This window comes from Ziziphus jujuba, chromosome 3 (assembly GCF_031755915.1).
Source record: "Ziziphus jujuba cultivar Dongzao chromosome 3, ASM3175591v1".
Taxonomy (NCBI): Eukaryota; Viridiplantae; Streptophyta; class Magnoliopsida; order Rosales; family Rhamnaceae; genus Ziziphus; species Ziziphus jujuba.
Window position 1 is genome coordinate 23004734 of NC_083381.1, and position 15426 is coordinate 23020159.

Below are 15426 nucleotides of genomic sequence, written 5' to 3' on the forward strand. Positions count from 1 at the left end.
TTTTTATTGGTAGCTAGAGAGAATTCTTTTACATCCTTTTCCCTTTTCGTTGGAGATTCGTTCCCTGTCAATTTCTTACCATATTTTGTACACATTTCTATAAACTTCTAGAGTTTGCTAGAGATTGGGAAATCAATAAAGTATGAAATACAAAAACCATTTATTTTGAAGATTTTTTTTTCAAAAAAAAAAAAAACAAAAACATTTTCAATTAAAGAATGCACATTAATCTTACAAATTTTAGGAAGAGAATTAAAGAAGAGACCTATATATCCAACTTGGGTTAATTAGTCACATTAATATAATATATTTTTTGGGCCACATTTGTATCTTTTGGACTTTTGGCTCTAGATTTGGTCAAAAAAATATATTGTTTTGCAGCAGACAGCTTAATGACATTGTTTATATTCATTCTTAAATTAAAAGAATATATTAAATTTGAACAAAATACAGATTTGTTTTTTTGTTTTTTTCCCAATATTTGTTCACCAAATTTATTCGAAGTAACAGAGATTTTCTGCACACCATAGAGTGGGGATTGGAACTTCATAGCTTGAAATGTTCAAGTGCAAAGACACCATTCATCCCTTTCGAATGGTAGTGTCTGACAAAATCTTTCACGGTGGTTTCTCAGTAAATAGGCAGATTATCTTCCCATATTAACTCCTTAACAATTCCGATCAATCTTTGAGCTATTTTCTGATGAAGTTTCTGTTCTGAAAAAAGCATGTCGTGGAAATTCTTGTACATACATATTGTGCTATTACTCTATGATTGACGCACAAGAACTTGCAACTGGAGATTAGCTGCTCAAAGACAAACGTAAACAAACATACGGTAACAATAAGAAACTGTACAAAAATCAATGATCTAACTACAACAGTAAAAAGTAATTTTTTTACAGTACTTCTAAATGTTTAATGGAATATATGGACTTTACCTATAAAAGGTCACCAACATTTATAACCAGAGTTCCGTGAATGGGTTTAACATTGACCCACTAATTTTCATGGAAGACTTGGACTAGCCAGTCAGTAGTCACACCAACTTGGTCTTGTAGGAGCTAATTGCCTTATCCGAGGAACAATACCAATATCTAACGAAAAAAAAAAAACAAATTGATGACAAGTTATATTCATAGGCTTGACTAGGTGGTGAAACACTGAAAATAAACTTCTAGCATATTTGGTTTATGGATAAAATGAAAATACACTACTAGTTTTTTTTTTGTTAGATACACTTGTAGGCATGCTTGGTACTGTTCCTCGGATAAGGCAATGTTATTAAGGCCTGTTCTATTCGGAATATACCATCAGAAGCTTTTAGGCTGAATCCAAGCCACCTTAAAGATTGGGCTGTTCAGATGGACTTCTTTTCCTGGGCCACGAATACCCATCATGCCCTGAACCGGATATCACTTTTGGACACAAGCCACCATTCTGATAGTAGCTCTCTCAGTGTTTCACCACCTAGTCAAGCATGCCCTAGAAGTGCACTTCTTATATACATTATGAATTTTTAATTTTCTTTCCAAACTAACAGATTTAATTAAAAACGAATTCAAAATATAAAATCAATTTTTTTTTATTATATTTTGTCTCTATTATACTAACTCAAAACAAGCCTACCATTATCATTAATTTGAATTGCTTTTATAGACTTATTTACCCTTAATTAAATACTAGTTGGTGAGCTCATCATACACAAAATCATTGAAAATAGGGTATGCAAAGTTTGACAAGTTATGCTAAGAAAACAGAGAGGATATAAGGTACGCAAAATTTGACTAGTTATGCAAAGAAAACAGAGAGGATATGAAACAAAGAGAACAAAATAAAATGGAGGATGCATATTGGGCTCCTCCTTTAAAATCACAAGATTCCTGCTATTTGTGATGGTATGTCTGGGACCTTGGAGTACGTAATACAAGCGCTAATTGGATTTATTTTTCTCTAGGATTGAAAGAAAGAAAGAAAGAAAGAAGAGCCCTAGTAAAGAGGGTTTCAGAAAAAAAAAAAAAGAAAAAAAGAAAAAAAAAGAAGTTTTTATGAGCAAGAGATGGAGAGAGAAGACCTAGAAAAGCCAAGGAAATGGCAAGTTAACTGCAAAGAAAATGAAAAATATTTAAAAGACATATTATAATCATGGTCGAATAGGATTGAGGACAGTGAAAACGAAAGAAATATCATCAGGAATTAATATAATCGAAATCTTCTCTCTCATTTACTATAAAATCTCAAGTTTTCTTATTTGATAACACTACTGATCATTAACACAAGTGATATTTATTGCAGGAACAACAACCAATAATTGAATGAGTTTAGTTATGTTTAAACTTTTTATATTAAAAACCTAATTTGTCATAAGTAAATCCTTTTAAACAACAGGACATCCAATTAATTTAGCACCTAATGCGTGGGTTCTATTAATTTTGATACTAATAATAATAAACAGCATTTTTTAAAATCCGACTATTCCTTGCTAATAACATGTCTCGATCTGACAAAAACAAAATTTGTCCCAAAAAAAAAAAAAAAAAAAAAAAAAAAAAAAAAAAGAGAACCCAAACGAACAATTTTACCAACATTATCAAGTTCAATATAATAAGCAAACACAAAATACACATTAATGAATTACTGATTTCATAGTTTAAGATATTGAAGCGCAGAGATCCCATCGAGTCCCTTATTGAAAAAGTGGGAAACAAAATCCTTGATGGTAGTTTCTCTGTAAATCGGTGGATTTTCATCTGAGAGTAACTCCTTAATAGGACCGTAAATTCTTGCGCTATTTTCTGGTGGAAGCTGTGTTCTAAAGAAACAAGCTACTGAAATTCTTGGACCGATATTATTCGCCAATACTCTGTGGATGACACTTGAAAACTTGTCGTTGGAAATTAGCTGTTCAAACACTAACACATAAATTATAATAATACAAAGAAAAACCAAATATACACCTTAAAAAAAAATTGGCCAATCTCTGTTGTCTGTCACAATATTTTCATCTATAGCCTCGTATATTGAAGAAATTATATATATATATATATATATATATAAAGCATATTCGGAAAAGTCAGAATAGATTAAAAAAACAAAAAAAGAAGGTGAACGCGAAGTTTTCCTCTGAAAATATATATGGATGATCATATCACAACAGAGTACTCTGTCTAGAGATTTGTCAAATTTATTCACAAAGAATATGTATACGAATAAAACATTAATTAGCTTATATAAGTGAAATTAAAAAGTCATTCTAATAAAGAATTTGAGTAAAAACATTCTATACTTGACAAAGAAGTTTGACGATGCAGTTCTACACTATACATATATACAAACACATACATATTATATGATTTTGATATCATTGGAAACATTATTCCTATTTTATATTACGAATTTATTGACATCACTTATTTTTAATTTTTTAATTTCAAATTAATAATTAAAGTGATATCCTTCCACATTTGAGAACATATATGTGCTTGAAAAACCATAAATAGACATAAGATTTATCAGATTCTTTATAAATATACGTAAAAAAAAAATATATATATATATATATATATATATATTGTGTCACAACTTTTTTTCTTTAGATAAAAATATTGTGTCACAAATTGGAAGTATGTTTTGGGCAAAAAGGAGCTAAGAAATTATGATTGGAACAAAGGAGAAGGTAGACAACATTAATTTAAAAAACCAATGGAATAAGAAAATTTACCTGAAAAAGATCTCCAACATTAATGACTAGAGCTCCATGAATAGGTGTAACATTGACCCACTGGTTTTCATGGAGGACTTGGAGACCGCCTAGTTGGTCTTGTAAGAGAACAGTGAGGAAGCCACTGTCAGCATGTTCGCTTGTTCCCAAAGTCAGTTCTGGTTGAGGGCATGGTGGATAGTATTGACCCTGCAAATAAAGACCCTCTGTGCAACCAATATCTTTGAGGTAGTTGAGGTTCAATCCAAGAGCTTCAGACAGTAACTGGAACAGAATATGCCCAAGTTTCATTATTCTGTCTGTGTAGTCCAACGTAATATCCCTAACAATAAATTTTCCATTCGAATTAATACTAATGTGAAAGGAATAATATAAACTTTAAATTAAAAAAGAGAATTTAAGTATACAATGAACATGCAGTTCAATAAATTGAACGTGTCTGACCTAATTATTAGACATCTTCAAAATGATAGTTCATTGCAAAAATGTTGGTCGGAATATATGGCAAAAAACCAGAACCTTTTTTTAGCTGAATGGCCCAAAAAAAAAAAAAAAACAAAAAAAAAAACCTGCCCAAGCTATTCTTACATATAATCCTAATCAACAAAGTCAACAGTAAACAACTCAGCGATAAATTTAACCAAATTGGATTATCTTAAATTGAGTAATGTTACAAATATTATCTAAAATTTTAAGTTATTTATCAAATATATGAATGTACAAGTGTATTATTATTATTTTTTTTTTGAAACAATACAACTGTATTATTAAATAAGTATTTAATATATTAATATAATTTAGATATAAATATATAAATATGTGATAAAATAAATATAATTAAATATAAATAAATAATGATTTGTATATGCCACTAAATATATATTCCCTTACATTTAAACAAACTTAATTGGACATGATTTCAAATAATGGTGTCAAACATTTCAAATCATAGTCTTACACGAATCTAACATTTCGAATGGACCATGATCATCATAGTCTGACACAAGACAGTCCGATGATTATTCTAGTTATTTTTTTATTTTTATTTTTATTTTTTTCTGAGAGTTTTTAATTGATCCATAGATCTAGATTAATAAGCCTGAGCCCTCTATATGTGAATAGCTCCAAAAATTAATTACCCAAAAAAAAAAAAAAAAAAGGCTTCAAGGATTTGGGGCCAAGGACTCGAGGCCAAGATATGTTAACGGCCCTAATACATACTTAATTTCAACTCTAATTAAACATTTTCAAGATTATTGGATCTCGATAAGCAGGATCACTGGAACCGCTTTTTTTTTTTTTTTTTTTTTTTTTTTTTTTGGTTTTTCAGATCTTCCTTTTTAGACTGTTCATCCCCAAATATATTAATTAATTGAATTTAGTCTAATGCTTAATCGCAGTATATATATATATATAATCTCAGTATATATTTATATACAAAGTTTTTGAAAGTAGAGTACTTTATCAATTAATGCTATAAAAAAATACTTTAGTAATTATTTATATTTTTACTAAGGATATGAAATATTACTAAAAGTTTAACGAATTTTCTTCTCCAATTATCATGCATGATATATCAATATATATTAAAATATTATAAAAAAAAACATTTCTTTTAATATATCAAAACTAAATTGGAATCTCCCTACTCTAATATCAATATAAAATAACTAAAACACAAAATATGAGTAGAAATGAAGTGCATATCATATTAATATATTCACATACCTACACACAGCAGGCAACTCTTGAGGATCTGGTAGGCGAGGAGCCACAACACATGTCAAAGTATCCCTCCATTGAGTCGCCGGAGCTCGATACAGATCGAAATTCGTATTGTACACAACCTTCTTGTTCGTAAAATCTCGTGTATAGAATGTTTTCTTCACCCCAGGATCTTGTTCATGAAATGCACGTACCCCATCAATCATGTTATCCAAAACACTCACAGGAATTCCATGATTCACCACCTGAAAGAATCCCCATTTCTCGCAAGCGTCTCGAACTTGATCGACAATTCGACGACGAAGATTCGTATCTCCCTCGTCTATTATGCCTCGTAAATCGACCACCGGGATGCTGAATTTAGACCCACCATGAGTAGTGTACTTGTGGAGCCTTTGTTGTTCGTGGATGAAGATTCTTGGGATCTTCACCAAGTTACCAGCATCTACTAGTCCTTTGACGCCGGTCTTTGATTCATCTAAAGCCTTCAATTCACTTTCTCTATCGTAATTTGATTCGGCTAATTCTACTGCGTTTGTGACCATTTTTTTTTTTTCTTTTAAATATATGTTTCAGGAATATAAGTTGAGCTATGGAAATATACATAGGCTCTCACTTATGAAAGATATACAAGATCAGGAAACAATAATATTGCAATACTAGCTCCCATTGCGAAAAATAATAAAATAAAACCCATGCGTTTCACGAATGTGCACGAGCACGGTCAAATTAATAAAATATATTTAGCAAGGACCTAACACCTAACATTCATGAAGAAAATCTACCTGATTACTTCCTATTTATAATTATTTATTGTTTAAGATCATGTGCAAGAAATATAAAGTATAATTATTTATTCTATGAGACCTTAACTTTTCTGCTACCAGTTTGAGCATCCCAATGTACCCGTGAAATTAAAAGATAATATTTTTTTTATAGGAATTGAAATAACACTCTTTAATTGTTCTTTATTTTGTTTTCTTTTTTCTATAAACATTTTACCATGGTAAATTATCAAATGAAACATAATATGATTACCCCTATTAATTAAAAATAGTGTAAAATTTGAATATATTATGGTAAAAAATATACATATGTAATATCAATATTTTTCTATAGAGTATTGAAACTCATACCATACTAATTAAAGTAATATAAATCTCAAATAGAGAGTTGATTTCGCTTTTTACATTTGTAAAGCCAAACTATTTATTTTGACAATTCAAAATGAAAAGTGAAGCTTGCTTTTTTCTTTTTTATTTAAATTTTGGATTTTTAAAATAGAAATTGATGGAGTTGATTGGTCTTGTGTTAAAATTGTACGGTTCAATTTTACATAAATGGGACCTAATGGGTAAGAAAATGAAGTTAAAATGAACAATGTGTATATATATATATATATAGTTGTACAGTCTTCCATTTCTGGAAATAGGAATTAATACTTGTCAAAAAAAATAGTGCTACGTAAGAAATGGGCCTTAATAAACTTAATTAGGCAAATGGGCCGCCAAACCAAAATCCTCGGAAGTTCCAACTTTTACACGGGTAAATTTTGAAGAAGGAAAAAAATATTATAATACATTTCAAATCCACAGATGAAACGACATCGTATTATTAAGTTCACAATATACATAGATTATGTTTGGGACAGTGAAATCCACATAACGGAGAGATCGGCTTCCGCTCTGTCCATAATTATTTATTTATTTATTTAAAAAGAAAAAAAAAAAAAAAGCAACACACAAATCCAAAACCATGCCAATACACAAAACAAACTTTAACATCATAAAATGAAAATTATTTTTACTTCAGTCAATTAATCCTTAGAAATTCCAATGCAGAGATACCATTGTGTCCTTTACCATAGTAGTGCTCAACAAGATCTTTTATGGTAGTTTCTCGGTAAATTGGGGGATTTTCTTTCGATGTCAATTCCTCAATAGGTCCGTATACTCTTGCACTGTTTTCCGGTGGAAGATGTGTCCGGAAAAATGAAGCTACAGAAGTTCTTGGTCCGACATTATTGGCTCGTACTCGGTGGATGACGCTCAACAACTTGCCATTGGAGATTAACTATAAAAGTGTAGTAATAATATTTTTATTTATTCATTTTTTTTGACTTTATGATAAAGAAATTCGAATTTAAACTTTCTATAGAAAATGTTAATTTTTGATGCTAGATAAGATTTAATGTTGAAATTAGAAATAGTCAATTTAATAGCAAAATCATTATTTTCTTTTGAATTTGAATATTATATTCCTAATTAATGCTCAAGTAAAAAAAAGAAATATATGTAAATAATGTTTGTTTTATTGAATGGAAGAAGGGTCTTGCCTGCAACATATCTCCAACATTTATGATGAGAGCTCCATGAATGGGTTTGACATTGATCCATTTATTGTCATGGAGGACTTGTAGTCCACCCACTTGGTCTTGTAGGAGCACGGTGAGGAAACCACTATCAGAATGGTCACTTGTCCCCAGTGTTAGCTCTGGTTCAGGGCATGCTGGAAAATAGTGACCTTCTAATAAAAATCCCTCTATACAGCCCATGTCTTTCAAGTGATTAGGTTTCAGCCCTAATGCTTCCGACACCAATTCAAAGAGAGTTGGCCCTAATGAATTCATCAATCTGTCCGCATAATCCAGCAAAACGTCCCTGCAATTCATCTTGTTAATATAAGGTACAAAAATTCAAACATTACCACATAGATAACTAAGCTCCATACCGTTTAAATCACAATGAATATGTTCCTATAGGATAGCTTAATGGTAAAATCATTAGTCTTTTTCTTGAGTATGTATGTCTATTTAATAGACAAATATGTAAATATGTATAGTCAATTTTTTTATCAAGTCTTAACCTGACAGTGTTATACTAATTACATATTAAATCAACCTTTAAATATTTTTAGAAATAGGTTCAGTCCAAGTAACAAACTCAAACAAATCTAATGGTTGTGATTAAACATGACCAATTTGTCTCCCTAAATTCATTTGATAACATATAATATGCACCTATTTGCAATCTATTCATCCAAGAATTTCTAAAAAAGAAAACAACTAGGTATATATGTATACAGTGTTGATATGGAAAAAAACTTATTTAGAAGGCTATGAAGGACAACCATCAATAGTCGTCAAATTATCTACGTTATGAATACTGTTCCTCATAATCATTCTCTATAAGTTCCTCATTATATCATTTTTGTATATATATATATATATAATCCTTATTACATAATGATATCCTAAGTATAATAAAATTTGGATACACTAATTACATGTAATCTTTTTTTTTTTTTTTTTTTGGGGGGGGGGAAGATTGGATCAATTGAAAAATTAACTACATATATTGTAATCGATTGGTTTTTTTATAAAATTAGAATATACTAATATGATAACTTTTGAATATATATACATGTTTGATACAGTGGAGGATAATACAGTTGTAGGTGATTATTTTTTTTTTGTAAGTCTCTCATTATATTAAAACTATATATATATAACTATATATATATATATATATATATGTATATATGTATATATGCATATAACCTTTTTCTATAATACATCGTTCTAAATAAAATAACATGTATATATATATATATATATTTCACATACCTACATACAGCAGGCAAGTCATCAGGTTTTGGACCCCTAGGCGCCAATACGACATTCAAAGTATCCCTCCAGTTGGTTGAAGAAGACACTTGATAGAGATCAAAGTTGGTATTATAAACCACGTTCTTATTCAAGAACTCACGGTTATAGAACTCTTTCTTCATCTCAAGGTCTCCCTCATGAAACGCACGTATATCGCCAATCATCTTATCCAGAACACTCACCGGAATCCCATGATTGACAACCTGAAAGAACCCCCAGTTCTCGCAAGCGTATTTTACCTTTTCGATCACGGCACGACGAGCACTCGAGGATTCATCTATGTCGGCTAAGTCGATGACTGGGATGCTGGAGTCGGATTCGAGGACGGTGTATTTGTTGAGCCTGTGCTGTTCATGAATGAATATACCTGGCAGCTTCTCCACACCAGCATCTGCAAGTCCTTTGACACCGGCTTTTGTTTCGTCCAAAGCTTTTAGTTGTCGTTCTCTGTCGTAAACAGATTCGGCTTCGGATACATTCGAGGCCACCATTTTGTTTATCTCTATAAATTTTTAGTACGTAGTGGAAGTAGTGCTGCAATGGAAATGTGTTGTGAAGAAGTTGTGAGATGGAGGAAAGTATTTATAAGACCTAAAAAAACGATGAAAGCAACGCAAGTGTAGGAAATTGCATGATGGCTATAATGGGTAAATATTAAAGATAATATTAAATATTTTATTTAAAGAATCTTTTGGTCATTTACAATGACGTCCTCTATACAATATACATGTACAACATATTATTCCCTATCATTTTCTTTTATTTCGAACCCATAATTCCTACATGTATGGCTTACCAATGGAGTTTAAGTTAACCTTATTTAAAGAATTTTAAAGAATCTGTATATATATTATTTTAATACAAAATGTATAGAGGACGTCATTGTATTATTTCTTTTGGAATTTTACTATTTGTGAATCCTGTTTTCTTGTTAATAAAAAGACCATAGTGACCTATGCTATGCTTAATTCCGCCTTTAATTTTGACCCTTTTTAATGAGGTGCTAACGAAAAAACAGAAAAGAAAAGAAAGAGAAATGGATAAGTTTTATAGGTCATTGGTCATTCCGCAGAATTATTATTGGTCAAAAATATTAAATTAAAACATTCTTTTTTTAAATCTTCTCCTAACAAAATCAAATCCAAATTATTGATTACTCTGTTGGCTTTTCTATCATAAGGCTATAAGAATCTGTCTGGCGGCTAATTGATAATACTTTTTTTTTTAAAATGATCTAATCAAACCAAAACCCAAAAACGACCAACAATTTATTTTTATTTTTTATTTTTATATATATTAAATGAAATAATCTAACTAAACTACATTCCAAAAACAACAAAGCTTCTTTTATGTGGTCAAGCGAAGATATATCCGAAGCATAAAAGAAAAACATCAGGCTTGTTAATTTAATTATCTTCTAGATATGCATGCACCCAAAAGATGCCCATAGTTTTGTCTTATCTTCTCCTACCACAGACAAGATGTAACGACTTTATTTGATTAAGTACCATAGAGGCTGCAAAAAGAAAACCATATTTCATTCACTTATTTTATTCACATAGGATTTTACATATTCAAAGTTCCAAAACACCCTCTTCAATTTTGATGGGATAAAAAAAACAAAATGTAGGAATCTCCAAAACGAAAACAACTATATGGACTTTCCTGTAAAAGAATCTCCAAAATCTACTACTATTGCCCATCAAATTGGTCTTTTCTAAAATATGACACAAAAAAAAAAAAAAATCTATTTTAAAACTTATATTATAGTTATAATCTTTTTCTCCTTTTTTTTTTTTTTTTTTTTTGGGGGGATGGAAAATGATTATGTTGTTTATATGCACATATGCACGTATGCGCATGCGCATAGTTATTGTTTAACAAGGACTCGTGACTTGATTTGATTTATGTATCCTAGGCTGCAAAAATATTGTAAAATATTTTGTTTTTTATATTTTCATTTGTCTTATTTGCTTTTACTTGGGATTTAACATATTCCAATCCCCCTTGTAATGATCTCCTGAGGTTAATTTTTTAACTCTTCGAGGAAAACAAAATATAGGAACAATAACTAACATAACTATCATTATGGAATTACCTGAAATAGAATCTCCAACTTCGACCACTAGCCCCTCAGCACCATCAAGTGCTACCAACTCAAACAGAGTAATTCCTAATATTCTCTCTCCACCCCCAAAAAAAAAAAAAAAAAAACAGAGTAATAAGAAAAACAGAGTAATTTCCAAGTTCATCACTTGCTTTGGCTATTGTAGTGTTTTCAATACTTTTCACTGTAGGTCCAATTCATCAACTTCAATTGTCAAGGAAAAGTAGCTCTGCCGGTAAAAATGCTTATAAATCAAAAACCATATTGGTACCAGTTTGTGAAGAAATAGTTAAATGCTAGTGACCAACTATTTTTTTTTTTAAATTATTTTTTATTTTTCTTTTAAAGGATTGTCTAGAATATTAATGAAAACTATAGTTTGTGTTCGTTGAATCTTAAGAATTACAAGAATCAAAATAGAAAGTTCAGGTGCAAGAACAGTCAGTTCATCACAACCACAAACATCTTGTCAGGAAATAGTTCTTTACCTTGCAACCACACGACTAAGTCACATACTTTTTAACTCCATATCCATAATAGTTTACAGAGACTGATCCAATAGCTAATAGCCAACCGCCAAAAAGACAGGAATTTCGACTGCCTTGCTCTGCAAGAAATCCATTTTCTAGTTTCTAGGGATTCATACATTTTCTCTTTCAAAACAAGTTCCAAAATCCAGACAATTTTTAGATTTTATTTATAATTTTTTTTTCAAGGCAATAAAAATGAAGAACTATTTTATAGGCCTCTTCTCTAATCTGTGTAAAAAATCCATTGCCGTAGCCTTATGATGTTCCACTTTGATAACAGATTCAGTAGAATTTATAAGTCATGCCCCTTTTACCGTTTGATAACTTTTGTGGTATAAAATATGACAATACATTTTCATCTACATTGCCAAGTTCTTCAATGCTTGAAATGAGATAGGGCAGAACATCCATCAAGGCCTTTGGCGTTGAAGTAATCAACATATTCTTTCACCGTCATTTCCCTGTACTTTGGAGGATTTCCTTCTGTTAACAACTCCTTGATTGGTCCGTATTTTCTTGAAGACGACAGATCTGTTCTGAAAAAGCATGCAACAGACACTCGAGGACCTTCACGGTTGGCCAGTACTCTATGTTCAACACTTATGAACCTGTCATTTGTTATAAGCTGGAAATAAACCAAAAAAAACTAGTTTATACAGATTATATAAACCGCATTGCACTGGAAAAGTATATTTTATAATTGGCTAAACTTATATCTTTGCTTTATATTTAGAACTGCAGAAAAGAATGCCAAATTTGTTGAATGGTTGCTTGTATATTTTGTTGCATATTCAAACTTTACTACATATTACAGAAGCAACAATCATTAGATTAAGGTTATTTGGCGAACTATTGTGACATAACTATACCTTGAGGTTGAATATACCTATATGCATCTTTGGAATCGAAGAAAAAATCATATGATCCCCTTGAAAAAACATGAGAAAACAGCCAAATGTTTGACTATATATATATATATATCATGTAAGAGATTAATTTGGAGGATCATTCATTACAAAGAATTGAAACATGGATACTATCTACTGGGCACCTAACGTTTTATTACATGTAATTCCCCTAATATAATCCACAAATTACATATAATTAGACGTTAGGTGCCAGAAAGTGACATCTACATAGAACGTAGCAATAGAATAATGTAAAAACAAAAACTTGCCTGTAGAAGATCTCCAATATTAATAACCAAAGCCCCAGAAACAGGTTCTACGTCAATCCACCTATTCTGGTGAAGAATTTGAAGGCCTCCAATGTGGTCTTGTAGAAGCACCGTGAGAAAGTCACTGTCTGTGTGTTTGGTTGTGCCTAAAGTTAATTCAGGCTCTGGACAAGCAGGATAATAGTGGCATAAAACAGCAAGCCCCTCAGCGCAATCCATGTCTTTCAAGTGGTTTGGGTTCAGTCCAAGAGATTCCGATAACAGCTCGAACAACAAATTTCCCAATCTCATCACTTGCTTTGAGTACCCCATCAATATCTCTCTAATGTATTTTCAACCACATCAGGTATACAGTATGATCATTCTTTTTTTTTTTTTTTCTTTTTCATAAACTATCAAAGACTGCTCAAAATCTAACTAAAAATCAAGCACATAAGGTATACAATAGGGTCTACTATTTAGCAGCTTAAATTGATAAAGATAAAGCTACCAAATCTGCTTCTGCAATGAATCAATACTAAAATATACAAAACCAAAATGGACCCTAATGCCTCTGGCTCAAGCTTATATTAAAATTGGGACATTGATATAAAATTAAGCTTACATAAGAGTTACCCAAATCACTAATCTAATAAAACATATCGAAAAAACAAAATAAAAGAAAGAGAATTTAATATTTCTAACACAATTCGTTTGGTAAAGTTGAGCTCCTAACCTGCATGCCAGTGGCAAGTCCTGAGGCTTGGGAGGATTAGGAGCCATGATGCAATACATGGTGTCTCTCCAATTAGCTGCCGGTGCACTAAACAGATCAAAATTGCTATTGTAAACCACCGGTTTTGTCCCATCACGAGTATAGAACTCTTTCTTCGATTCAAAATCTTGTTCATAGAACCTTCTAACCCCTGCCCTCATTTCCTCTATCACACTCTGAGGAATCCCATGATTGACCACTTGAAAGAATCCCCATTTCTCAGATGCAATTCGGACTTCGTTCACAATCTCTTTGCGTTTCAATGGATCAATTTCGACGCCGTCGAGATCAATGGTCGGCATACTGAAATTTTCGCCGGAAACTGAAGTGTTTGTGGGATTTTCCGCGGGTTGGTAGAATATACGTGGAATCTTGACAACCCCAGAATCTACAAGCCCTTTGACACCAGCTTTGGTCTCATCGAAAGCTTTTAGTTCGCTTGCTCTTTGGTAGTTTTTGGCTTCCATTACATGAGCGACAGACTGTGTTTTCTTCTCCGTAATTTGTGCAGAAACTTTGTGAGAGTTGTGCCTAAGAATTTGTTAAAAAATAAAAAAAGTAAAGTCAACAAATAATTTTCTATTTATACTGTTAAACTCTTTTGTTGATTAAATTCATTTTAATTTATAAATTATTAATATCTTTTAAATATATATAAATATATATATTTTTTGTTTAGCCAAAAAAAAAAAAAAACATTTGTTTTTTTTTTTTTTTTTTTTTTTTGGTTCACGCACAATTTATATTAAAAATTGGATTATGTATGTCATCACTCCAGCTATAATGGGTGTCCGTAATTTTTTTTTTTCTTTTAATATTGAAGTTGGAGAAATATTTGCCCCAAAGTCAAATGGATGAAGCCCTTAATCTCATAAGAGACTTCCAATATTTCATCCAATTGGAAAATTACAAAGAATTATTCAATAATCCAAAGTAGAAAAATAACAAATAACTTAAGTAGGTGTGAAAATTTATTACTCACCAAAAAACAAAAACAAATAGGAACGAAAATTTATGATATTTACCAAAAAAAAAAAAAAAAAGAAGAGAAAAGTACGAAAATTTATGACCGTGACCGGACCTACAAACAACCCGACACATACGAGCATGGTCCATGGGACAGAGACCATAGGCTAAAATTTCAAATCTTATAACGGGCCAAGGGACCAAGACTCAGGCCCATCAAGACAGCACTGCCGTTTTGCGGCGACTGTGTGTAAACTGCTTCTGTCTTTTGACATTAGCTTAAGCCATAATTGAAATTAAACACATAAAATAATAATATTTTATAGTTTTTTTTTTTTTTTGGGTTTTTATGAATATATTTTGTGGTTATATATAATATATGTTGACTTTATTAGTGTTTTCATTAATATAACATGCTCTTAAAATATCATTTTACCGAAAAATTTTATAACAAAAAAAAAAAAAAAAAAGAGAATTAGAAGAAGTGCTACCTGTATACCAAAAAACAACTATAGTGTAATTAACAAAAAAAAAAAAAAAAAGAGAAAATGTTGTCATTTATCAAACAGTCTATATTAATTGAATCATGAAGCATTGGTTTTGAGAATGATTGTCGAACTTGAAGAATAAAAGGTACTTAATGAAATTTATCCAAAAAATAAAAACCATGGAAGAAGAAGGTAGGTAGCAGAAGAAGAAGGCAGGCAGCAGAGTAAATTGACATAACCATTATTCTCATAACCATTGGTTTTGAGAAATGATTATCTAACTTAAATAAAA

At 30.9% G+C, this 15426-nt stretch overlaps 3 protein-coding genes across 3 annotated transcripts; all 3 read right to left on the bottom strand.

Annotated features, from left to right (window-relative positions):
- Positions 1 to 2642: 2642 nt before the first annotated feature.
- Positions 2643 to 5990, bottom strand: LOC107422943 (1-aminocyclopropane-1-carboxylate oxidase homolog 1-like). Its single transcript, XM_016032449.2, has 3 exons — positions 5449 to 5990; positions 3721 to 4042; positions 2643 to 2900 (listed from the first exon to the last, which is right to left on the bottom strand). Exons 1-3 carry the CDS (start codon positions 5988 to 5990, stop codon positions 2643 to 2645), a joined length of 1122 nt encoding a protein of 373 aa, XP_015887935.2.
- Positions 5991 to 7182: 1192 nt separating this feature from the next.
- Positions 7183 to 9647, bottom strand: LOC107422930 (1-aminocyclopropane-1-carboxylate oxidase homolog 12-like). Its single transcript, XM_016032439.3, has 3 exons — positions 9071 to 9647; positions 7781 to 8105; positions 7183 to 7518 (listed from the first exon to the last, which is right to left on the bottom strand). Exons 1-3 carry the CDS (start codon positions 9601 to 9603, stop codon positions 7258 to 7260), a joined length of 1119 nt encoding a protein of 372 aa, XP_015887925.3. The 5' UTR covers positions 9604 to 9647; the 3' UTR covers positions 7183 to 7257.
- Positions 9648 to 11938: 2291 nt separating this feature from the next.
- On the bottom strand, positions 11939 to 14231 carry LOC107422935 (1-aminocyclopropane-1-carboxylate oxidase homolog 1-like). Its single transcript, XM_016032444.4, has 3 exons — positions 13642 to 14231; positions 12927 to 13248; positions 11939 to 12374 (listed from the first exon to the last, which is right to left on the bottom strand). The coding sequence occupies exons 1-3, from the start codon at positions 14145 to 14147 to the stop codon at positions 12126 to 12128; spliced, it is 1077 nt and encodes a 358-aa protein (XP_015887930.3). The 5' UTR covers positions 14148 to 14231; the 3' UTR covers positions 11939 to 12125.
- Between the last annotated feature and the right edge of the window lie 1195 nt (positions 14232 to 15426).

Coding starts and splice junctions, on each gene's coding strand:
- LOC107422930 (XM_016032439.3), bottom strand. CDS start 9,603: ATGGTGGCCTCGAATGTATCCGAAGCCGAATCTGTTTACGACAGAGAA. Junction 8,106..9,070: donor GACTTGCCTGCTGTATGTAG/GTATGTGAAATA, acceptor GATGAATTGCAG/GGACGTTTTGCTGGATTATG. Junction 7,519..7,780: donor ATGTTGGAGATATGTTGCAG/GCAAGACCCTTC, acceptor ACACTTTTATAG/TTAATCTCCAATGGCAAGTT.
- LOC107422935 (XM_016032444.4), bottom strand. CDS start 14,147: ATGGAAGCCAAAAACTACCAAAGAGCAAGCGAACTAAAAGCTTTCGAT. Junction 13,249..13,641: donor GACTTGCCACTGGCATGCAG/GTTAGGAGCTCA, acceptor AAAATACATTAG/AGAGATATTGATGGGGTACT. Junction 12,375..12,926: donor ATATTGGAGATCTTCTACAG/GCAAGTTTTTGT, acceptor GTTTATTTCCAG/CTTATAACAAATGACAGGTT.
- LOC107422943 (XM_016032449.2), bottom strand. CDS start 5,990: ATGGTCACAAACGCAGTAGAATTAGCCGAATCAAATTACGATAGAGAA. Junction 4,043..5,448: donor GAGTTGCCTGCTGTGTGTAG/GTATGTGAATAT, acceptor ATTTATTGTTAG/GGATATTACGTTGGACTACA. Junction 2,901..3,720: donor ATGTTGGAGATCTTTTTCAG/GTAAATTTTCTT, acceptor GTGTTTGAACAG/CTAATTTCCAACGACAAGTT.